At 37.8% G+C, this 26557-nt stretch overlaps 1 protein-coding gene across 1 annotated transcript in view; it reads left to right on the top strand.

The window, feature by feature from the left end:
- Nucleotides 1–3338: 3338 nt before the first annotated feature.
- TRAPPC8 (trafficking protein particle complex subunit 8) overlaps nt 3339–26557 on the top strand; it is an 84434-nt gene continuing 61215 nt past the window's right edge. Inside the window, exons 1-5 of the mRNA XM_069468500.1 lie at nt 3339–3862; nt 11642–11836; nt 22277–22366; nt 23186–23360; nt 25973–26126. Of these exons, the coding sequence (XP_069324601.1) occupies nt 3706–3862; nt 11642–11836; nt 22277–22366; nt 23186–23360; nt 25973–26126 (771 nt within the window). The 5' untranslated portion in view covers nt 3339–3705. The remainder of the gene's footprint in view (nt 3863–11641; nt 11837–22276; nt 22367–23185; nt 23361–25972; nt 26127–26557) is intronic.

Here is a 26557-nt window from a genome sequence, read left to right on the forward strand (position 1 = left end):
AGTATGTGTGGATGCTGAGAAGCTAACGGGTACTTTGTGGTATATGATGGGTATTGTTTTTATTTGTCCAATAAGCTTTTCTGTTCCCATTTTTCTAGTCATAGATCCTATCTCCCTTCCTATAGGAGTGGAAATATATGACCCATTCTGTCCAGTAATATTACCCGCCCCCCTGGAAATTGGTTGGCTCAGAGAAAGGCATGTGATACAAGCAGGATAAATCAGAGGCATTTATAGGAAAATCTCCATCCCATTTTTAAAAGGAATGACCTGGGATTGATATATTGATCCTTCCATTTCCGCTTGATTTGTTAAGCTGAGAGGATAATTGGGAATGTGTGCAGACCCTACCATGTGGAGAGAAGCTTCTTGAACAATGAAGCCAAACAGAATTAGAGATGAGAGACAGAAGAAAAAAGTCCTGCTAGTGATGAGTCCTGGATTTTGGTCCCTGAATCCCTTATGCTTGCAGCTCTTCCCTTTTTCCTGTGAGTTTTATCCCACCTTTACCTACAGTTAGATGAGTCATTAAAGTACCTTCTTTGCTGAAGTTAGTATAAGTTTAATTTGTTTTGTTTTGACATTGAAATGATCCTGACCAAAAGGTCTGCTACTATGGCCACAGGTAATATCTCCTTTAAGGGATATCCACAGTTCAAATAGTACCTTGTCAAAAGGAAGGCCGGGCTCAGTGGCTCACGCCTGTAATCCTAGCACTTGGGAGGCCGAGGCGGGTGGATGATTTGAGCTCAGGAGTTCGAGATCGGCCTGAGCAAGAGCAAGACCCCGTCTCAAAACAAACAAACAAACAAACAAAAAAAACACCACGATACACTGGGAAAGTAATAGATTTTTACAGTGGTTACTCACTAGAAACACTGTGTATGGATGTGGTGTTAGATTGCAGTGTCAATGCATAAAACAAAACCTATTTAGACTCTGCCATAAAAAGGAATGAAATACTGATTCACATTACAATATGTATGAACCTTGAAAACATTTTGCTAAGTGAAAGAAGGCAGACACAAAGGCCATATATTGCATATTCCACTTATATAAAATGCCCAGAATAGGTAAGTCTATACAGACAGAAAGTAGATTAGTGATTTGCAGGGGTTGGTGGGGTATGTCAAGTAATTCCTAATAGGTACCAGGCTTCTTTTTGGGCTGAAGAAAATGTTTTGGAATTAGATAACAGTAATGGTTGCATGACTTTCTGAATATACTAAAACCCACTGAATTGAACACTTATTTAAAGGGTGAATTTTATGGTGTATGAATTATATCTCAAAAAATCCATTTAGGCTAAATTACTCTTGAAAGTCCTTCTCAAAGAGTCTAAACAGCTAGTTTTACTTTCAACAAAAATAAATTGCCTTTTTAACTTTTATTTTTAGTTGAGTACCAGACAAAGTAGTATGTTTGCATTTAGGAGTCCTGTTACAAAATAAATAAATCTTACAACTTGAGTCACACTCAATTATAAGAGATTCTCACATTATAAAGGGTAAGGGATTAAGATCAGAAGCATTCAGAAGGGGATTATGTGTACCCCTGGGGATATAAGAATAATTTCCAAGAGGTGCTCAGGCATAGATAGCTTTAAGGAAATGAATTTCCGGATCCTTAACTTGCACATGCTATCTTTTCTAACTTATTCTGTGGCCAAGGCATCATATCATTATGTCCTATTGTCATTTCCTACTTTGTATTTCTTAATTTACATTAGCGAGGCATACCTCTCACCTGTCATAAATTCTTACCATGCTAAAAACCTCAGTGTGCCAAAAAAATCATACAATTTGAGACACTGATGTTAGGGAAACCTCCTTAATTAACACACCATAAAACCACGATAAGAGTAGTGCATTTTTCACCAGGCACAGTGGCTCACTTCTGTAATCTCAGCACTTTGCGGGGCCGATTTGGGAGGATTGTTTGAGGCTAGGAGTTCAAGACCAGCTTGGGCAACAATAGGGAGGTCCTACCTCTACAAAAAAAAAAAAAAAAAAAAGGAAATAGGGGTTGGCCCTGTGACTGTATGACTGACACCTGTAATCCTAGCACTCTGGGAGGCTGAGGCAAAAGGATCGCTTGAGCTCAGGAGTTCAAGACCAGCCTGAGCAAGAGCGGGACCCCGTCTTTACCAAAAATAGAAAATGGCGCGCACCTGTATTCCCAGCTACTTGGGAGGCTGAGGTAGGAGGATCACCTGAGCCCAGGAGTTGGAGGATGCAGTGAGCTATGATGACGCCACTGCACTCTATCCAGTGCAACAGAGTGAGGCTCTGTCTCAAAAAATAAAATAAAAGGAAAAAAAGAAAAAGAAAAGAAAAAAAAGTAAACAGGCAGATAAACAAACTTAAAAGTGCATTTTTTTCCCTCCCTTACATTTTAAATTTCCGGTATACAACTCAGAAGGAATTCAAACAACTGGGTGGCACAATAGTAAAATTCTTTTTATTCACTTCTACTTCTTTACAGGAACAATCCATAAAAATGAAAACTAGAATGGAAGCCAGTTCAGGACGCCACACAGTACATAAATACTGGCTTCCCGTACCTCCACCCCTATAAAATAAACACACGCAGAGTGGAGAAAGGAAGAGGCTGCGGATGAACAACGCGGAGGTCTGCAGGCACACCCCTTCCTCGATACTAACAAAAATGCAGCAGCGCAGGAGTTTCCCCCTACATTCGTGTTAGTTGCAGCACCCACAACAGCATATACATTCTGTTCACTGGTTGAGTCCGCATAAGTGGCAGTGCGTTTCTAAAAGCATGGTTGTGTTCAAAAGATACATGGACTGTTCAGGTCAGCCTCAGCGAAACCCCCAAGCACCTGGCAGGCAGCACACCTTCTTCCGTGGGCAGGTGTCCTTTGCGGCTCCATCAGCAGCGTGGGAAAAGCAGAACGAATAGACAGGAAGCAGTGCGAACAGCCACATCAGTTGTCCACAGCAGCCAGGGAGCGTATTTGGGGCGCCTAAAAAGCCTGGCCTATGTGGAAAGTGAGCGAGCGCCTCTGTCACTGTGACAGCACCTATCGCCAGTGCCCGTCTGCTCGCTTGCGGGTAGCACCTGGCTCTGCTTTGCCCAGTAGGAGCGTGAGAACCTGGCACAACCCGCAGTAGCTAGCCTCCCTCGCCTGGCTCCGCCCACAGCACCGTAGCCCCTCCCCAGCCCCGCCCAGTTGGGGGGCATTCGCACAGCACTTCCGGCTACAGCCTCCAAACCGGCTTCCGTCGCTCTCCACTTCCCTTTCCTCAGCTCTCTTCCCCCATCCCTACCGCCTCCTTTAACACAGTCACGTGATGGGCGCGCGCGGGGGCTGCCGGGAGTAGTACTGCCGGTCGGTCAGAGTTCGGCCTCAACATGGCGGTTCCGGTCGGGCAGTGACCAAGGATTTGCCGTCCGAAGGGCTAAGTGGCGATTGTCGCCGTCTCCACCTATCAGGGTGGAATGCGAGGACGCGGGGGCGAGCGCTGAGGAGCGGCGGTGACAGGGAGGGGGGCTGTGCTGTGTGCTCTTGGGAGCTGAGGCGGCGGCGTCTGTTCCTTCTACTCGTCTCTAGGTTCCAGTGCGGGGCCCCGCCCGGCCGGGCTAGGCCGCCGGGCGGCGGCGGTAGCTGCTGCTGCGACAGGATCAACTCTGAGGGTGGGTTGGAGGGCGGGCGCCGCCGCCGCCGCCGCCTCTGCCGCGGCGATGGCCCAGTGTGTACAATCAGTGCAGGAGCTAATCCCAGACTCCTTCGTCCCCTGTGTCGCCGCGCTGTGTAGCGACGAAGCCGAGCGGCTCACCCGTCTCAATCACCTCAGCTTCGCGGAGCTCCTTAAGCCCTTCTCTCGTCTCACTTCCGAGGGTATGTGATATCCTCTCTTTTTCACTGGGCTCCCGCAAAGCCGTGGCCGGGAGAAGGAAGTTGCGGGCGGCCAGGGGCGAGAAGGGCGGTGTTTACGTCCAGGAGCCGGTAGAGTGGCGTCTGGGATTGTGGGCACTCCGGTGGCGGCTGGAGGAGGGGCCCTGACTGAGGTTGTCAAGATGGAGCGGTCTTAACCTCTAGTTTCTCTAGGCACTTACTTTTTTCCTCGGACAAGCCAGGTCGTTAAGTAATCGGTATAAAGAAAAAAGCGAGTCCCGAAGAAGGGAGTTGAGACTGTTCTCAGCGGCAACAGGGAAGGAATTAGGAAGTTGCAAGGCTGGTTGGTGGGAAGATGCTGCCTCCTAGACTGACGAGGTCTAAGAGTAAGGAAGACCTGTCATCTTCCCCTAGGTGTTAAACTGAACTTTCAGAGTTGTCTTAAATATTACATTCTTCTGGCGTTGAGGCTTCTCTCAATCTAAATCACTGTTTCAGCTATTTTACTTAGGTATACAGTATTTTGCATAACCTAGATATTTGGAATTATCTAAATTTATAGGGATGGAAAAGTTTTAAAATTTGGTTTCTCAGGGATTTAATCAGAGAAATGTGTCTTTTATTGAGGAATTACCTGTTTTCTCCAGCTTTGAATTTTTTATTAAGGAAAAATAAACTCAATAGAACTTCAAGTATGGTTTAGTCAATATCTTGCAAACGTAGTAAAGTTTTTTGTTAAGGTCTGTATAAAATGAGGGGTTCTATTATAAATCTGTGTCAAGCAAAACGACTGTGATGTTTCTTTGGTTATGATGACTTATCCACAGAAAAATAAGTGCTGTACCATAAATTCATGTATTTACATGCCACAGGTGTTCTTAGGGAGATAGCTCCATTACAAATTTGCTTTTGTATTTAAAGAGGGAGCTGTCCAAAAAAAACCAAAATTTGGAAACTCTTGGTTTTCTTCAGCCTTTCCGCCTGTACCTTAGCCATCAGTGCTGTACTAAATCAACAAGAACAAAAAGTGCCCTACATTCTGTTTCTTTTTAGAGACAGGGTCTCCCTCTGCCACCCAGGGTGGAGTGCAGTGGCCTGATGATAGCTCACTGTAACCTTGAAAAGCCTTCTGAGTAGCTGGGACTACAGGCATGCACCACCATGCCTGGCTAATTTTTAAATTTTTTGTAGAGTCTCAGTATGTTGTCCAGGCTAGTCTGGAACTCCTGACCTTAGTCTCCCAAGTGCTGGGATTACAGGCGTGAGCCACTATACCGGGCCTACATTCTTAAATTCTTTATTTTATTTTATTTTTTTTTTTTTGGAGACAAGAGTCTCACTCTGTTGCCCAGGCTAGAGTGAGTGCCGTGGCGTCAGCCTAGCTCACAGCAACCTCAAACTCCTGAGCTCAAGCGATCCTCCTGTCTCAGCCTCCCGAGTAGCTGGGACTACAGGCATGCACCACCATGCCGGCTAATTTTTTCTATATATATTTTTAGCTGTCCATATAATTTCTTTCTATTTTTAGTAGAGATGGGGTCTCGCTCTTGCTCAGGCTGGTCTCGAACTCCTGAGCTCAAACAATCCGCCCACCTCGGCCTCCCAGAGTGCTAGGATTGCAGGCGTGAGCCACCGCGCCTGGCCCATTCTTAAATTCTTAAAAGAAAAAACCCAAACAACCAAACACTGAAGAGCTAGTTTGACTTTAATGTGTGTGCTCTTTTCTGCTTTGTTAATAGAATAATAGGCCAGGTGCGGTGGCCAAATTTCTAATGCTACCACCCTAGTCCATGTCTTAATCATCTTAAACTTTAAAATTTACATCAACTCCTGTTTATCCTTACCACACAACTCATGAATTTCCTAGAATTTCATACTGCTCAGGAATCTATGACTACCTCACATTTACCATTAAGTATGAAATCCTAAATCCGCTTCGTAGAATTCAGGATCCTCCCTTATCCAAGCATTACTATTCCACACCCCATTAGGGAGAGTTTTCCTGACTGTCCCCCCATCACTCAATCATAATTTATACCTTTTGCCTGTACAATTCTAACCGTATCCCTCTCTTTAATAGGGAATGATCACCCTCTTCCTTTCTACCAGCTGTCTACCTATCCAGTAATGGCCAACTCATTATACTCCTTCCCTAAATGTTATCCAGTCTGCGGAGGAAGATTAGAAATGTACTGATAATGAGCCTGCACTGTCCAGTACAGTAAATATCAATTACGTATGGCTGTAGAGCAATTGAAATATTTCTAGTCCAAATTGAGGTGTCAGTGTAAAATGCACACAAATTTCAAAGACTTAGAAATAAAAAAGAATGTAAAATATGTCATTAGTATTTTTATATTGATTACATATTGAAATGGTAACATTTTGGAAATATTGGCTTAAATAACAAACATTTCACTTGTTTCTTTTTACTTTTTTAATGTGGCTACTAAAAATTTTTAATTATACATGTGTTTTACATTATATTTCTTTTGGATATTATTGCTCTCTAGTGTAAATAAGTAATTCTAAATATTGTCAGGAGGTAGATGACTTAGTGATTAAGAACACAATATCTTAAGTCACTTTGCCTGTTTTTAAATCTTTCCCAGATAAAAGACTGTGGGCAAGTTAACATTTGTATGCCTCAATGTTCTCAAATTTAAAATGACAATAACATAGGATTTAATAAGCACTGAAAGGGAAAACCTAGGCTGGGCTATGCCTGTAATCCAAGAACTTTGGGAGGCCAAGGTGGGAGGATCATTTGAGTCCAGGAGTTCAAGACCAGACTGAACAACGTAGCAAAACCCCGTCCCTACAAAACAGAAATTAGCCCAGCATGGTAAAGTGCGCCTGTAGTCCCAGCTCTAAGAATAGGTGGGAGGATCGCCCAGGAGTTCCAGGCTGCAGTGAGCTATGTGTGATTAGGCCACTGCACTCCAGTCTGGGCCACAGAGCCAGACCTTGTCTCCAAAAATAGATGAATGAATGAATGCATGCTATGTAAAGTAGGTATTGGGTGTTAGCATTATTATTCTTTTTTGGGGGGAGCAGAGTCTTGCTCTGTTGCTCAGGGTGGAGTGCAGTGGTATCGTCATAGCTCGCTTGATTTAGTTGTTTTGCTGGTAAATGCATTTTGGGGTTCTTTACAGAGATAGCTTTCTTCAGGCAGTGAAGCCTGAGCGTATCACTTCAGGCAATGTAATTTAAGAATATGATTAACTAAAACAAACTAAAAAATTTCCTTAGAAGGAAAAAGGAATGTTAGAAAATGACTGGACTCCATTTCTGGCCTGCAGGTATGCTGTTATTTAGGGTAAAAATTTACGTTGACTGTTGAGATACCAAGTAGTGTCAAGTATAGTACCAAGTATTTTCAGAAGACTTATTTGTAGGTTTCAGTAGAAAAACGCATGATTTAAACCTATACTGAAGAGAGGGGTGGGTGGAAGAACAAATTTAAGTACTATTCATGTGTAGGACCTTGAAAATAGAGCTTAGACTTGACGTATGAATGTATTAGGCAGGCTGGGCGTGGTGGCTCATGCCTGTAATCCTAGCACTCTGGGAGGCTGAAGCGGGAGGATCATTTGAGCTCAGGAGTTCGAGACCAGCCTGAGCAAGAGCAAGACCCCATCTCTACTAAAAAAATAGAAAGAAATTAGCTGGACAACTAAAAACATATAGAAAAAAATTAGACGGGCATGGTGGCACATGCCTGTAGTCCCAGCTACTCAGGAGGCTGAAGCAGAAGGATTGCTTGAGCCCAGGAGTTTGAGGTTACTGTGAGCTAGGCTGACGCCATGGCACTCTAGCCCTGGCAACAGAGTGAGACTCTGTCTCAAAAAAAAAAAAAAAAAAAAAAAATTAGAAAAGAAAAAAGTGAATGTATTAGGCAATTTTAGGTTCCTTAGACACATTTTTTTTTTTTTTTTTTTTTTTTTTTTTTTTTTTTTTGTTGAGACAGAGTCTCACTTTGTTGCCCAGGCTAGAGTGAGTGCCGTGGCGTCAGCTTAGCTCACAGCAACCTCAAACTCCTGAGCTCAAGCGATCCTACTGCCTCAGCCTCCCGAGTAGCTGGGACTACAGGCATGCGCCACTATGCCCGGCTAATTTTTTCTATATAGATTTTTAGGTGTCCATATAATGTCTTTCTATTTTTAGTAGAGACGGGGTCTCGCTCAGGCTGGTCTCGAACTCCTGACCTTGAGCAATCCACCCGCCTCGGCCTCCCAGAGTGCTAGGATTACAGGCGTGAGCCACCGCGCCCGGCCTGGACACATTTTTAAAACCTGAAAAGTATTTATTACATTGTTTAAAATGGTTGTTATACATATTCTCTGATTGTTATACTTGATATATATTGGAGACTTAAGTATTTATTGTTTGACACAAATTTTGTGATCCCAATACTTCTTGAAGAATTTCCACTGGCTGTTTATTTCAAAGAGTAGTGGTGGTGGTATTAATTTATCAAGCCGTATTGTTTTTGCTTAGTGATAGTTATTTGGTAATTCTAAACAGTGTTTCAACATATTGTTTAAACATTTTATAAGTTTCAAGAAAATTTCACCAGACGCAGTGGCTCACACCTATAATCTAAGGCATTCTGGGAGGCCAAGGCCGGAGGATTGCTTGAGCTCAGGATTTCCATACCAGCCTGAGCAAGAGCAAGACTCCATCTCTACTACAAGTAGAAAAATTAGCCAAGTGTTAGCCAAATGTGGCGCATGCCTGTAGTCCCAGCTACTCCGGTGGCTGAGGCAAGAGGATCACTTGAGCCCAGGAGTTTGAGGTTGTAGTGAGCTATAATTATGCCACTACACTCTTCCCAGGTGACAGAGCGAGACTGTCTAAAAAAAAAAAAATTTCACGTGAACACTAACTTTTGAAAGTATGTGGCATATATATCATTATCATCTTGAAATTGATTAAGTTTATTTAAGGGATTAAAAAGATAAGAATAGAATGATATTTTTATGTAAATCTTGCATGGTTTCTATTGAAACTGGCAAATTAGATTAGGAAATATCTTTTGAAGGACACTTAATGCCTTTAGTTTTCTTAAATATCTTTTAGTTAGAAATATTTCATCAATCTTAATTCCATGTTGGTGTAAGTATGTAATTAATCTCCAAGGTTTTCAAGTACTAAACTTTGAATAACATTCAAGTCTGTTTTTCAAAATTTAGATATACATGTTTGTGTCATTTTTATGCAAGTTATGATTTTTTTAGCAATTGAGGTTTTCTTTATAAAGTTTTGTATGCTAACTAAATGCATAAAATATAATCATTATTTTCAAAATACATTTCATAGAGCACTAGACGTATTAGATACTCTCTGAAAAATATTCACACTCTGAGTGAATATTCACACTCAAAAGTGTGAATACTAGAAAATAGGAATTGTTGGGGACCATTTCAGAGGCTGGCTACCACACCTAATAACTCATTTCTGAATTTATAAAAAGGATATTCTAGTTTTGCCCAATATTCAGGATAAACTCACCCTGAATATTGGACAAAACTAGAATATCATTTTGTATTAACACTTAAGAACACTCAAAGGTTATTAGCCAAAGAGAGGTTGAATACACACACATCTACTTACGTTATTTGACAGTTATGACCAACTTTAAGGAAAATACTTGTGCAGCCTGTTCCTAAAGATAACAGAAATGTACCATAGTATTGTCTTATTATTATTTTGGGGGGGGGGTTTCTCTTCACGTAATTAGACCAGCTGGGAAGTTTAACTATAGAGAGAGGCATGTGTGTGTTTATTTAAATTAGAAAACATAACAATTACAGAAGAATGCAGAGAATACAAGAAACATCCAGCTCGCCACTACCCAGAACTAACAAATATTAACCCTCTGTCTCATTTGCTTTTTATCTTTTTCTCTTAAAAGAAATCAAACACAGATACGGTTGAAGTTCCTTTCCTTAGTCCCTTTTCCTTCCTTCCTTCATGTAGGCAACCACTATGATGGAATTTACATGTTTACTTTTTGTACATAATTTATATTGACAAGTGTATATGTTTGTGCTATATACAGTATTTTTAAAATATTTCTGAGACTTAGGTTTTTTAATTAAAAATTTTAGAAGTCAGAGAGTACACATAAGAAATTTGGAAAGTCTTTTTGGATACTTTATTCAAAATATAGGCAGGTCTGAATTTTGATATCAAACATTTTCCATTGAAAACAAAGTATCATTTTTTTTTTGTGGGTAGATACCCAGAACCAGTTATCCAAAGTTGCCTCTTATTTATGTATGATGACCCATGATGCAGTTGGAGTAGGTGATGTTGTACCAGCTGCTGCTAATAGCCCTTCCATCATTTACTGTCAAACATGGTGCTCAGTGCTTTACACTTAAAGTATCTCACCTAAATCCTTAAACCTGTGAAGTAGGTATTAATGACATGTCACAGATGAGGAATTTGAAACACAGAAAAGTTAAAAAGTTGTTCAGGATAACCCAATTGATAAGTGATGGATTGGGATTTAAATTAAGGTTTGACTCCAGAAGCTGGGCACTTCATTATAATGGACCGCTTTTAATACTGCTGTGGAAATTAATCATCTTGTCTGATTATATTTATATGAAAAAATATATGCACACATTTCCTATAGCAGACTGTAGACACTGTCTTTTTGCTACAATCACCTCAGAACCTATTCTCTGTCCTGAAGCTCTGAGCTACTGGTTATAAATCTCACACTGAAGCAAGGACTATAGCAGGGTAGAAAAAGGAGGTACTGGGCTAGGAGAAGCAATCTGGGCGTTGATTTTTTTTTTTTTTTTTAAGTAGACTATTTTTTTTTCCCCGAGACAGAGTCTCACTCTTTTGCCCAGGCTAGAGTGCTGTGGCGTCAGCCTAGCTCATAGCAACCTCAAACTCCTAGGCTCAAGTGATCTTTCTGCCTCAGCCTTCCAAGTAACTGGGACTATAGGCATGCGCCACCATGGCCGGCTACTTTTTTTTTCTATATATTTTCAGTTGTTCAGCTAATTTCTTTCTACTTTTCGTAGAGACAGGGCCTCGCTCTTGCTCAGGCTGGTCTTGAATTCCTGAACTCAAAGGATCCTCCCATCTCGGCCTCCCAGAGTGCTAGGATTACAGGCATGAGCCATCACGCCTGGCCTTAAGTAGACCATTTTTAAGACCAGTTTTAGGCTCACAGCAAAATTGAGTAGAAAGTACAGAGAGTTCCCACATACCCCATACCCCCACAGATGCACAGCATCCCCCCATCAACATCCCACACCAGCATGGGCATTGATTTTTATGATAGTGAAATAGAGGCTGAGAATGCGAGCAGAAGACTAGGGAAAGTGGAAGGAAGCCCACGTGCAGCGTTTAATTCCCCTTTCTTTCCCTTTACTGTTTTTAGTATTGATACCACAGACCTTACGCTGTGGACCAGCCTTAGTGTGAAGCGAGAATTAGAGATTCGGTATGGATGATGGCTGATTTCTGCAAACTCCAAACATAGTAGAAAGGAAAGGAATTCCAGTAGGGAAATTGTGAGCAGTAGCATTGTGTGAGAGGAAGGAATCTTATGGTTCGTAGATTGTCTGGCTAGCCCTTTTGGAATATGAGGGAATGTTGTAAACCAGTTATATTTCTGGAAGAATGTTCCATTTGGAATTTCTGGTTTCTGATGTGAGCATCCTTTTTGTGTGTAAACCATTAACCCAATTTGAGGTTATTGTGCATTGTATAGAATTAACATTAAGTTTTTCTTTTCTTTTTTTTTTTTTAAAGTTCATATGAGAGATCCTAATAATCAACTTCACATAATTAAAAATTTGAAGATAGCAGTAAGCAACATTATCACCCAGCCACCTCAGCCTGGAGCCATTCGGAAGCTTTTGAATGATGTTGTTTCTGGCAGTCAGCCTGCAGAAGGATTAGTAGCTAATGTGATTACGGCAGGAGATTATGACCTTAACATCAGTGGTATGTAACAAGGTTTATTTTTTTTTTTAATGAAAATTTTTTTTTTTGTTTGAGAAAGTAATTGTTAGACTTGGGAGATCGTGCAACAAATATTTAAATGCTTACTGAATGCTACAGCATGGGAATGCAGTGTTGAAAAACAGTCCCAGGAACTTTGGCTCTTTATTTTATTCTGGTACCTAAAATAATATGTAGAACATGCACGTAATAAATATTTGTTGAATGAAAGAACAGCAGATAAAAAATGACATATTCTTTTGTGACATAAGCAATATAATTAATTAAAAAGCATTAAGTTTATTGTATTTTTATCTTGCTTGGTGTTAAGTGGAGGAAGTGTTTATAAAATATATATAAATATATAATCTTTTATGAGTGCTTCTTAATCTGGTTTGAATGGTAAATGTTTTCATAAAAAGACTGGTAGGTGAAATTATATATTAATATGTAAAGGGAGTTAGCAGGCAGGGTGTGATGGCCCATGCCTATAATCCCAGCACTTTGGGAACCTGAAGGGAGGATTGCTTGAGGCCAGGAGTTTGAGACCAGTCTGGACAACATGGTGAGACCCTGTCTCTACAAAAAAAAAAATTTAGCTGGGCATGGTGGTGCACGCCTGTAGTCTAAGCTATTCAGGAGGCTAAAGTGGGAGGGTTGGCCGGGCATGATGGCGCATGCCTGTAGTCCCAGCTACTCGGGAGGCTGAGGCAAAAGGATTGCTTGAGCCCAGAAGTTTGAGGTTGCTGTGAGCTAGGCTGACGCCATGGTACCCTAGCCTGGGCAACAGAGTGAGACTCTGTCTCAAAAAAAAAAAAAAAAAAAAAATTAAAATAAATAAATAAATAAAGTGGGAGGGTCGCTTGAGCCCGGCAGTTGGAGGTTGCAGTCAGCTATGGTTGGGCTGCTGCATTCCAGCCTGGGTGACAGAGGGAGATTCTGTCTCTTAAAAAAAAAAAAGAAGTATTTGGTGTAACTCTTTGATAATATTCAAAAGTCTTAACTAATTGAAGGACATGGGGTAGGTTTTTTTAGAGGGAAAAGATTAAATGTACATCATCTGGGCCGGGCATGGTGGCTCATGCCTGTAATCCTAGCACTCTGGAGGCCAAGGCGGGAGGGTCTCTTGAGGTCTGGAGTTCGAGACCAGCCTGAGCAAGAGCAAGACCCCATCTCTACTAAAATTAGAAAACATTAGCCAGGCAACTAAGAAACAAAAAATTAGCTGGCCGTGGGAGTGTATGCCTGTAGTCCCAGCTACTCAGGAGGCTGAGGCAGGAGGATCACTTGAGCCCAGGAGTTTGAGATTGCTGTGAGCTAGGCTGACACCACAGTACTGTAGCCTGGGCAACAGAGTGAGACTCTGTCTCAAAAAAAAAAAAAAAAAAAAAAAAAGGTACATCATCTAATTACTATGTTTTAGCAGCCTAATAAAATAATCTTTTTGGCCATATACTTTATGCTATACTACTTTAATACCTCCTAATTGCGTAAAGATTTTGCTAAACATATGCAGAGAACTTAAGGGGCATATTTTAGGTCACAAACTTAGTTGGTTTTTTCTGAGTTGTATAGTTAGAAATATTTGCAGAATTATTTTGTTTAAATGTTCTATAATTTTTCTTCATTCTTTGCCATTAATTTTAATTCCAACAAGATAGGTTAAGTTGATAATTTTAAGTTTAGAACATTATGATTACCGTTACCAATCAAAAGAATCTGAATTTCAGGATATAGTACACATTAGAGTAGTTCCTGGCATATGTTTTCAATATGAGGCAAAAATTTGGATGTTTCTCTGAGAAAGTAATGGAATTTGAACTCTTATTTTCCTGTCATTAGTGTTGTAGTGTGAAGGGTAATTAATCAAATGATAGAGTATCCAAGTTTTTAATACTTCCATAGCCATTAGTTAATCAGATAACTTGAATAAGTCACTTTGTGTTTCTGAGAATGTTTCTGTCTTGATAAGAAAATTTGATTAGATTCTTTCTTAAGGCTTTTCTCAGACCTCTAATCCTGTGATTCTGTTTTATAGGATCTTAATATTTTTGTTATTCATGCAACAGATATTTATCTGCTGTATGCTTTGCATTGAGATATAAAGATTAATAAGACATACTTTATGAGTTCACAGTCTGGTAGGGGGACAAACGTGTTAATCAGTACTTATAGTACATTCTAATTATAATACATTATAATCATAGTACACTATAATAGACATGTGGCGTAACTGGTATGCCAGAGTACCAAGGGGACCTAGAGAAGGGTTACCTATCGTATTAAAAAAAAAAGTATCTCTTTTTATAATGCAAGTATTTTGTTAACCTCCAAAGCCCATATATCTTTTACTTTTAAAAAATTTAATTTATCAAAATGATATAAAATATGCACATAGACATAATACTGAAAAGACTTGCAAGGAAAAAACAACAGTGATCTGCTCCCTGCCCCCACCCTACCAATTATTTTAGTGTTTTCCTCTGGTATTTTTTATGTGTTTCTAAGTAATATTTTTATATGCTTCTCTATGGCTTAATAAGTTTTTCATTTTATTTATTGATGTCTCATTATGTTTGATAAGGATTTAGCTTAATTACTCCCCTCCCTTTTCCCTATCTCATAATTTCTGGTTAATATTCACTGTTATAATATTATGACTAAATATTCTTAACTTCTTCACTGCTGAGCCATTTATTGGGCTTTCTTGTACAGTATGTTTTTATAGGAGTTAGTAATTGTCTTTTAAAAAACATTTTGCTCGGCCGGGCGCGGTGGCTCACGCCTGTAATCCCAGCACTCTGGGAGGCCGAGGTGGGCGGATCGTTTGAGCTCAGGAGTTCGAGACCAGCCTGAGCAAGAGCGAGACCCCATCTCTACTAAAAATAGAAAGAAATTATATGGACAGCTAAAAATATATATAGAAAAAATTAGCCGGGCATGGTGGCGCATGCCTGTAGTCCCAGCTACTCGGGAGGCTGAGATAGAGGATCGCTTGAGCTCAGGAGTTTGAGGTTGCTGTGAGCTGGGCTGACGCCACGGCACTCTAGCCTGGGCAACACAGTGAGACTCTGTCTCAAAAAAAAAAAAAAACATTTTGCTCGAAATTCCTTGTATCTCTTGCTAGTCTCTCAAACTTCAATAGGATTTTCTACTTAACAGATTAATTTATCAAATAACTCACTTATCAAGATTCCTTTCCAGAAATCTTCTCTCTTTCTACTCCATGCATTCTCAGTGGGGATGATATCATTCCCCCAATGAGGTGAAAATTGGCCCTGGAGGGCAAAATATCTTAGATATAATATATAATGGTTTGTGGCTCTCCACAGGGTCATGGTACATAAATAGATACACAATATACCTGTGGTATCATTTAAAAAGGTTTTTTGGTGGTGGGAGAAAGTGATCAGGAAAAAAGTCTAAAAACACTCATTGGGGGAAAATTATGTGTTGAGAAACACTATTTTATTCCATGATGAACTGGTTATTCTCCAGGGCCTGCTCCACAGCTGTCATCGTGGGCATTTCCTTCCTTTCTCTTTTTTGTAGTCTTTTATTCACATCTTTTTTATATTTCCTTGATTTGCTGAAGGACATCTCCAGTAGTTTCCTGAGAGAAGCTGCATGAAAAATAAAATTTTTGAGAAATTAATGTCTTAAAATGTTCTTGTTTTATATACTTGATTGATAGTTTGACTGTTTATGTTATTAGTTAGAAATCATTTCCCTCTGAATTGATCCACTTTCTTCTAGCTTCAAGTATTTCTCTTAAAAAGCTGAAAGCTATTATGATACATATCACCCCTGTCCCTCCAATTTTTAGAAGCTCTTTATCCCTGCTACTTTGAAATTTCATGTTGGACCTGTTATAACTCCATTTTCCCTCATATTACTGAGTAGCTTCTTTTGACAGTCTGGTCATGTATACTCTTTAGTCCTGCAAAGTTAATTTTCTTCTTTCTTTTAATTTCTTCCCCATCATTTTCCCTGTTCTTTCAGAAACTATTATTAGTTCAATGTAGAACTTCCTGAGTTGATCCTCTAATATTCTTATCTTTTTTTCTAATGTCCATTTCTGTGTTTTTGTTTTACTTTCTGGGTATGACTGTCCTTGGTTTCATCTTCTGACTCTGCTATTGAAATTTAAATGTTTATTCTCTTTTTTTGTGTTTTTGAGACAGGGTCTCGCTCTGTTGCCCAGGCTGGAGTGCAGGGGTGTCAGCATAGCTCACTGCAATCTCCAACTCCTGGGCTCAAGTGATCTTCCTGAGTAGCTGGGACTATAGGTGCGTGCCATCATACCTGGCTGATTTTTCTGTTTTTTGTAGAAATGGGGTCTCACTTTGTTGCTAAGGCTTTTCTTGAACTACCTCAAGTGATCTTCCCACTTTGGCCTCCCAAAGTGCTGGGATTACAGATGTGAGCCACTATGTCTGGCCGCCTCCTTCTTTTTTTTTTTCTTGAGACTTCTTTTTTTTTTTTTTTTTTGTGCCAAGGTTAGCATTCTGCACTGGCCCATATACTTTATTTATTTATTTATTTATTTCAGCTTATTATGGGGGTACAAAAGTTCAGGTTATATATATATTGCCCATACCCGCCCCCCCAAGACATTTTTCTGTTACCTGGATTTTCCTTTTTTTGCCATGCAGATCTTGTTTTATGTTGTAGTATCTTAACTCTGAGGATATTAGTAAACTGTTGTTGGCTTCTTGTTGTTTTTAAATTTTCTTCTATCCTGTGCCTTTTCTTCCATTATTATTTTTATTTTGTTTGTTTGGTCTTTTTTTCATGTTGGAAAACTTTCCTCAAATGTTTGGTGAGCCTGTGTCATTGTTTTCTATTTCAAATGGAGGCATTAAAACACTGAGTGGGCATAAAAGAAAAGCCTATCAGTGGACTTCTTTATTGGTTGGTAAGGCTATGACTAGGCTTGAGGGTTGCACAGTTTTTATTATTAATACTTACACTTTTTTTCTTGGGGGCCATATGATTTCTTCAGAGAAGGATTCTCACATATACTGTCTAGCTATCTGTATCCTAGGGGGCCTTATTTAATTTATATTTTTAATCAGTCTATTAAAGTGGTTTGGTATGTAGTCTGTAGGAACAATATAGTCATGATTTGGTTGTAAGAAATTATTTTCTCTAATTATATTACTTATATTCTCAGGTCCCTGCTAGTATGTCCATGTAAGGGAGGATGCAGTGCTATTTGCCTTGAAAAGCAGGTGAAGGCATTACTATAGCTGAACTCTTTAGGCAGATTTTTAAAAGAATCCCAAGTGGTTAGGATAAACTACATACCAGAAGAAAACAATTTCTTCAGCTTCTTCCCCTACTACAATAAGGCACCTCCTTTAAGCTTTATTTTTATGTTGGCTTTGAAGTCTGGGAATGAGATACAAAGTACTGAATTTATTTTAGTAAAATTCTATTATAACAGAACAATACTCTTTGGAGACTATAAAAAAGTGATTTTATCCATTTTAATAAGATATTAAGTCTCTAGATGTCCAGGAGTATGTTTCTGATTTTTACCATTAATGTGAGTCAGCATACTTTCATCTGTTCTGTTTAAGAAATAGATGTTAAGATATCTACGTCATGGCCGGGCGCGGTGGCTCACGCCTGTAATCCTAGCACTTTGGGAGGCCGAGGTGGGCGGATCATTTGAGCTCAGGAGTTCGAGACCAGCCTGAGCAAGAGCGAGACCCCATCTCTACTAAAAATAGAAAGAAATTATATGGACAGCTAAAAATATATATATAGAAAAAAATTAGCCGGGTATGGTGGTGCCTGCCTGTAGTCCCAACTACTCGGGAGGCTGAGACAGGAGGATCCCTTGAGCCCAGGAGTTTGAGGTTGCTGTGAGCTAGGCTGACGCCACGGTACTCACTCTAGCCTGGGCAACAAAGTGAGACTCTGTCTCAAAAAAAAAAAAAAAAAAAGATATCTACGTCATAACCCCCCTAGCTTAACAGTGCCATATTTTCTTCATCAGATCAGTCAAAGCTAGTATTCTTTGGTACAGTCATTGGAAAGACACATTGATGGAATTGAAAGAATCTTCATCATACACAGGTGTTTCTTGTGGTGGTATCAGTTTTCCAGATTGTTCTCCCTCTACTCCTTGCCTGTTATCTTGTTTGCCAATCAGCTATTTTGCATTTATCCAATTAACATGTTTGTCTAATTTTTCTAAAATGAGGGAGTTCTTTTGATGCTTTTTCACCTTTTATCTATTCTGTTTACTCTTGATTTACAACATTTGCTAAATCCAGGCATCATCTTTGAATAGTATATAGTTTGGGGTGCATCTTATTTTAATAAGAAGGAAGAACATATTATCCTTCCTTACCAAGACAAAGTACATTCTGCTTGGGGAAACTTTTAGTAGCATGCTTTAGTAGCATGGTTGCTGTTTCAGTTCCAAACAAAGAACTTGTAGAGATGGAAAGGGGTATGAGCAAAATAGTGATTTTATCCCAAAATAAGTATTGGGTTATTAAGTATGAAATGTCCAATTTCCTTAAGTGCTAAGTTTGACAATTGATATCTCTGACATTTCACTTTGACATCTCTTGTTTTATTTTTATTGTGAAGGTACATACTCATTCTTTCAAATGTATGGTTTGGCTTGTGATTATCTTTCAAAAATTTTTTTTATAGCAATTTTTATAAAACCGTGGATAAGTCAAAAATTAAAGTTATTTTAGAATATGAGTTCTGTTGTGGAACAAATGCAGCACAGACCGTTCAAAATATCAACAAAGTGTTTGGGAAGGATGTAGCTAATGAACACGATATGTTGATGGTTTGAGAAGTTCCATTCTTGTGATTTTAATCTTGAAAATGAGCCACGGGGGTGACCTGAGACCAATGTGGATAATGATGAGCTGAAAGCTGTAGAGAAAGCAAATCCATCTCAACCTATGCATGAGTTAGCAGCAAGGTTTGACATTGCTATTCCAGCTGATTTGAAACAAATCAGCAAGGTAAAGAAGCTTGACAGATGGGCTCTGGGTGAACTAATCAAGCATCAGAAGAGAAATTGTCTGGAAGCTTGCCTCTTTGCTGTCATGACATAAAGGCGAATCATTTTTATACCATATTGTTACATGTGATGAAAAATGGATTCTTTTTGACAATTGTAAGCATTTGGCACATGGTTGGATAAAGATGAAGTGCCGAAACACAGTTCAAAACCAAATATTCATCAGAAAAAGTTAATGATGTCTGTTTGATGGTCTAGCACTGGTATTATCTACTACGACTTCATGAAATCTGGTTAGTCAATTACAGCGGATGTCTACTGCAACTAATTGGACGAAATGATGAGGATGCTTGCAATTTGCAATTAAGCAGCCGAGATTGGCCAATAGAGACAGGCCAATCCTCTTGCAAGACAGTGCTAGACCACATGTTGCACACACAACACTGCTCAAACTACAAAGCCTGAACTTGGAAACTCTCTGTCATCCACCATATTCACCAGACCTTGCACCAGTGGACCACCACTTCTTCCAGGCTTTGGACCACTTCTCGCAAGGAAAATATTCAATTCACAACAAGCTGTGGAAAATGCTTTTCTCGATTTCATTGCCACTCACTCTCCAGGCTGCTTCGCTGCTGGCATAAACAAGCTACCATTAAGATGGCAAAACTGTGTCACTAGTTTAGGTGCATACTTTGATTAATTGTGCTGCTGCTTGTTTGAGAGATAATAAACTAAACTTTATTATAATGTCAAAATTGGACATTTCATATTTAATGACCTAATAAAAGAGAATTTTTAAGGAAAGAGTTTTAAAGTCTTCTATTACCATAAAAATTTTAAAAGTTACCATTTTCCCGCTACTTTCTGGAAAAAGAAAAAAATAGTAGGGTGTCCTTGATTTATTAGCATTTAACAAAATTGAAGGAGGACTTCCAATTTAGCCTTTCAAGTAAATACATCACTGAAGGGAAAACTTATCAACTTGAGTGTGACCCATAAGAAGGATAAAACCCATTTCTGCTGTATATATTTTTAAATTTTTCCTTTTTTCCTCATATCCTTAGCTAAGTATGCAGTGTCTTGCACCACCAGTATTTGGAAAGTTATTTCAATTTAATAACTTATATGCTGGGTAAAGTGGCTTATACCTATAATCCCAGCACTTTGGGAGGCTGTTTGCCTCAAGACAAATATAAAACTAAAGCAGTTTGGACAACATAGCAAGACTCTGTCTCTAAAGAAAATTTTTTACAAAAATTAGCTAGGTGTGTTTGCACATGCCTGCATCTAGCTACTTGGAAGGCTCACGTGGGAGGATCGCTGAACCCAGGAGTTAGAGGTTACAGTGAGCGATGATCATAACCCTGCACTCCAGTGAGACCCTGTCTCAATCTCAAAAAAAAAAAACAGAAAAAAAAAAACCAAAAAACTTGTATATGTCTCTATGTGTGTATATTTTGCTTTCTTTTTGATTTGATTTGATTTTTAATTTACATAGTTCCAAAGGCAGAACTATAAAGCAAGATACAGAGATTTAGCCTGCATTCATGTCCCCTCATCTCCTCTCTTCTTTCCCTTATAGATAATTAAATGTATTAGATTTATCCTTCTGTTATTTATCTTTGAAAATATAAACAAATATGTGTATGGGTCTTTATATTTTCTTTCTTACACAAAAGTTCATTTTTCTGCTTTCTTCTACTTCTTCTGCTGTTGCTTTTTTACACTTAACAATGTATCTGAGAGAGCACTTCATAGTAATATATAGAGATTTTCCCCTTTCTCTTGCAGTTGCATGGTGTATACGTTTACTAGATGGGCCATAATTTATTTAACCACTTCCCTCCTGATTGACTTGTGCATTTTCTAGTCTTTCTGTATTGTTATAGGTAGTTTTGCAAAGAATTGCTATTTTGAAGATCTACTTTATTTATTCAGAACTCCCAACCCCCACCATGAAACAAACCTTTTTTCATAATGTATTTATTTTCTTTTTTTATCATTGTTACTAAGTGAAAATATACATGAACTTTCCAGACAGAAACTAATTTTGACTGATGTGGGGAGTAGGGTTATGTTACTGGTTGGTGAGGAAAATTGGTTTCCCGTTGTAGTAGATATTAGTCTGTCTCATTTATTCTTCTATTTTGGCTGTTTTTCGTATAGATTTTAATATTTTCTGGGACTGTTTTTCTTCTTTTATAGCAACCAACATGAAATTGTTCCAGTAATAGCTCAGTAATATATGGGTCATTCTCATGAGACATTTGTTGGAATTAAATTTTTTGGATATTTGGCTAGATAGGTTAGATATGCTATTTGGTCAAGATGAATGAATGGCTTTTTTCTACCAACTTTCTAATTGTTTAATGTGGTATTATAACATAAGCAGAAAGAATATATTTGCTGTGTTTTAAGTGATTAAGATGAAAACAAAAAGGATATAAGATTTGGAAATCAGCACAAACAGCTAGAAATAGAATGTCCTTTTAGTAAAATTGTGATTTAGATAATCTGCTTCAAACCTAGTAAATGACTAAGTTCAAATGAAAAATAATAGTTGTGATATAAAATGCTTGGTATGGATCTAGAGAGAATTGACATTTTAAGAATCACATTATATACATTTATACAAAAAATGAAAATATACTTCTTTGAATTTTATTATAAGGTTAAATTAAGTATGTTTTGAAATTCCATTTAAAGAGGCTTTCTTAGGTCATACTCAAGTAATCAAATTACAAAGTAAGATTTGTCAACCATACCACTATTGATATTTGGAGCCAGACAATTTTTTGTTGTGGGGAGGTGTCTTCTACTGTGTATTGTGGGATGTTTTGCATTATTCCTGACTTCTTTCCCTAGATGCCAGTAGCACACTCGCCCCTCCCCCAGTTCTGATAACCAAAAATATCTCCAGACATTGCCAGATGTTTCCTGGGGGTCAAAATCATACTTAGTTGAGAACCACTGTTTTGAAGTGTTATTTCTGAAAAGGATCTATAAAATCATACTTAGTTGAGAACCACTGTTTTGAAGTGTTATTTCTGAAAAGGATCTACTGTGGCAGTACGACCAGTGGCGGGGGCACAAAACTTCAATTCTAAAGAAGTAATCTTTATATTAGGTAATATTTAGAGCATTAATAGGTAAGTAGGTTGTGGGACTACTGTGCAAGTTTGGGAATAACTCAGTTTTATTTTTGCAAATATATATACTTCCATGTATGAGTATATTCTTGTGAATGGCTTAAAAGATGTATGTGTGTGTATATACTGTATACACTCTATATACACACACATCTGAAAGCATAAGTGAAAAATGCTTGTTTACTATTGAAAATTATCTTTCTTTTAGGAATATGGATTTGAAATTTTGTCTTTGTAAACTGATTCTGTTGAGGAATTTTAATATATTGTTTTATATATTGTTAATTTTAGCTACTACTCCATGGTTTGAGTCTTATAGAGAGACCTTTCTTCAGTCGATGCCAGCATCAGATCATGAATTTCTGAACCACTATTTAGCATGTATCCTTTGACCTTGATGTTCTCTTAAAATCAAATATTGTGAAAGTTATTAATCCCAGAAATAGTTAAATGAAGGCAAAATTGTTGAGGATATAGAGAAAGGAGAAATTAATTTTTATTGAGGATGCATCAAGCTTTTGTTGTTGTTTTATTAAGTGGCATTCTAGATACAGGACTGCTGTAATAAACTAATTTTTGATTATAAAATAAGACAGCTCAGGGCTTGCTTATTATTTTCCTTGGCCCCCTCGCTTGAATATTTCTGCTTAATAAGTTTTAAACCTAATTTTTAAGGAGATATTGTGAATGGTCAGTGTTAACTGCTTTCACTGATTACCTCAAATTTAATTGCTTATCCTAACGCTCATATTTAAGAACAATTTTCCACATTTCTAGTAATCATTTTGTGGAAATTATCATCCTTTGATGATTGTGGCTTTTAAACTTCCTTAATAAGGTTACAGGGAAAAGTTAAGAGGTGGGATAGATTGTGAAACTGCACTGAGATGGAATGGAAAGGAGCAAGATTCAGCAGAATTCCTCATTGTGTTGATAGTTGTACAACTTCGATATTATCCATTTTTATTTTCATGGATTTTTGGTCAAATAAGTAAATGATATAAAAACTCAACAAAAATTCCGTAAGATTTAGAACCTTGAATTACTTTGGACTGTTACAGAAATTATTTTGTGCTTGCAGTGAAAACCTATGAATTTAGATTTTTTTTAGCTCAGAAAATATCTCTGTAAAGTTTATCTTAATAGGATATTTATCATTGAGTAATAAGTGATAATTACCTTAATAATATGGTTTACAAGGTATGTTGGTAGCATCGTCTAGTGAAGCTGAACCTGTGGAACAGTTTTCAAAGTTGTCACAAGAGCAACATCGAATTCAGCACAACAGTGATTATTCCTACCCTAAGTGGTTTATACCAAATACTCTTAAGTATTATGTACTTTTACATGATGTAAGTGCAGGAGATGAACAGAGGTAAGTTTTACTTTGTTAATTTAAAATTTTGTCCTGTTAAATGATTTAACATTAATATGGATTTGGGTTGTTTGAATTTATTTTTTGTATGAGAAAGTAAACAGTTTTACATATGAATTTATTAATAGAGCATTTAACTTTATCTTTTATTCTGGACTTAAATTCAACAGCTAAGTCATTTTATGTTAGATTTCATATACTTACTTCAACTTTGTTTTCAATATATTTTTCTTATGTGGTCACATTGTACAAAAACGCTTCTCATTTTACTCCTGTAGATGTTAGCAGTTGTTTCTTATTTTATATAAGGTTATTTCCCTCTTTTTTTTCTTTTCTCCTTCCCAGTTTTCCTCTAACTTTCACTACCTGACTGTTGCTTAACAGGCGCTTGTTTTTTCACTGTTCATTCTCATCACAGTATGTTTCGGGTCTTGATATTTTTCACAGTCTTAAAAACATACAGAAATTTATGTTCCCTTTAATATTTGTTATTAGTGGTTTGCAGTACTTTTATCTTTGTGATACGTGAATAGTTTGCCTTTAAAAATAAATTCTTGAAAAATAAGATGAACATTAAAAAGCAATTCTTCTACTTTTACAGCTTTGGAGTTTATTTTGGCTTTTGGTTTAAAGTGTGAATCAAATTAATCTTTTGTTTCAGATTGTTATTCTGATATCTCAATGGCATTTAGGATATGTAATTTAATTATTTCCCACTCTTGTTCTGAGTACAAACTGTCATCTTTTTTATAAATTTTCCTATGTAGAAACAAAAAAATTATTGTGAGGATTACTAATCTTTAGGATGTTTTGAAATGTCTTTAGCCAGTTGGATAAAGTGTATTTTATAAATAGAAATAATTTGAACTGACTACTAAAATTAATATCTGTCAACTGAATGTGGAATGTCTTCCATATTGAATAATTATAACTAGGATATTTAAATGATAATTCAAGTATTAGATTAATGGTTCTTATGTTTAGCATTAGCATTGGTAAAATAATCCATGAGTACACATACACACACACTCGCATGATTTCTATCTATATTTATATAAATTTTATATAACTATATAACCTTTATGTATTCGGCCTTATGTGTAACATGATTTAGCTGTTTAATAGGCTTATTTGCATTGTATTAGCATTTTCATTTGAATGTGCTTTATGACTTTCCAGGTAGTTTTTTGTTTGTTTGTACCAGGTTGCTGATTGGCTTGAAGAAAAATAAACATTTAAACTTAGGTTAGCTCTGTGAACCAAAATTTCATTTTCCATAGTTTGTACTGTTTACTTCCTAGGCTATCTTATTTAAATTATCTCCCATCAACTAACAAGTTTTATCTTTTTTTTTTTGAGACAGAGTCTAACTCCATTGCCCTGAGTAGAGTGCCGTGGTGTCAGCCTAGCTCACAGCAATCTCAAACTCCTGGGCTCAGGTGATCCTCCTGCCTCAGCCTCCCGAGTAGCTGGGACTGCAGGCGCGTGCCACTATACCTGGCTAATTTTTTCAATATTTAATAGAGACAGGGTGTCACTCTTGCTCAGGCTGGTCTGAACTCCTGACTTCAAGCTATCCTCCAGCCTTGGCCTCCCAGAGTGCCAGGATTAAAGGCATGAACCACCACTCCCGGCCCAAGTTTATTTGTCTTAAAGTATGGAGCTTAGAATGTTTTTGTTGCTTCTGAGATCTGTTGCATCTGAGCTTATGGATCCAGCTGCTATAAAGTTTGCAATAAAAAATGGTGGATTTTATGAAGTAAATACCTTGGCTACTTTTGTTCTGTTTTCTCTTTTTTTTTCCCCTTTGAAGTGTGTTTTGTAAGTTTTTGGTGCTGCACTTTTCTGTTTTATCTCTTATGTTTATTGATAAATGTTCTCTAAGACATGATTTCCCAAAGTCCTGTTTCCTGAAAGCAGTTAGTTTCCATCTTTGAGAGGAAGAGTTCCTTAAGTTTGAGGCTGCTCCTTGGAAATTCACAATGCACATTAGCAAATGGAAAGCTTAGAGATAGTTTGCTGTAAAGAAAATGTATTTTTTTTTTTTTTTTTTGGGAGACAAAGTCTTGCTCTGTTGCCCAGGGTGGAGTGCAGTGGTGTCATCATAGTTCACTGTAACCTCCAATTCCTAGGCTCAAGCGATCCTCATGCCTCAGCCTCCCCAGGAGAGGCGAGTGCCGTGACGCCTGGCTCATTTTTCTATTTTTAGTAGAGATGGGGTCTCACTCTTGCTCAGGCTTGTCTCCAATTCCTGAGCTCAAGTGATCCTCCCGCTTAGACCTCCCAGAACGCTAGGATTACAGGAATGAGCCACTGCTTCTGGTCTTTCTTGACTGGTTTTGTTTACTGTGATTCCCCAAACTATTTTGACCACCACACTTCTCTCTTTGAATACAGTATAGGAGTATGTTGTAGAATTTTATTCCATTGAACACATTTTGGTTAACTCTGCTTTCAGGTGATATCCAAGCTAGCTAAATTTCAATTGAGATAGTGATTTTTGTTCTAATTTTTAAAATTATTTTATCCTCTAATTTACTGTTACCTATTATCTATTATTGCTTAAGTTCTGCTCCCATTTACTACAAACTTTTTTCCATTTTTTATTTTAGAGCTGAATCAATTTATGAAGAAATGAAACAGAAATATGGAACTCAGGGTTGCTATTTACTTAAAATTAATTCTCGAGCATCTAATCGAGCATCAGATGAACAGATACCTGATCCTTGGAGTCAGTATCTCCAGAAAAATAGTATTCAAAACCAGGTATATGTAAAAAAAAAAAAAAAAAGAAGAAGCAAACCACAAAAGATGTATTTCAGTTTTATAATAGTATCACTGTAGAATTTTTTATATCTTGATTTAACTAGTGTAATATTAATTTTGTGGAATCTGGCCAATTTTGATCCATCAACTGTAAGCTCTTTAATTGGTGCTTCAAAAGCTATTTTTATCTGACTAAAATGTCTTATGTATATTCCTTTCAGTTATATAATGTCAATGTTAATTGATCTTTTTCTTAAAAGATGAAGTGAATCACACATTAAGAATTGAATTAGATTGGCTATCCATGTAGAGAATAGAATTTCTGACTTGTCCATTTAATTTGTTATGAATGCTTACAGTCAATTCTTTATTGCCCCATACTCTGGGGTTGCTTTCCTACATTTTCAACATATTCTTATACCTACCTGCCT

This window comes from Eulemur rufifrons, chromosome 5 (genome assembly GCF_041146395.1).
Source record: "Eulemur rufifrons isolate Redbay chromosome 5, OSU_ERuf_1, whole genome shotgun sequence".
Taxonomy (NCBI): domain Eukaryota; kingdom Metazoa; phylum Chordata; class Mammalia; order Primates; family Lemuridae; genus Eulemur; species Eulemur rufifrons.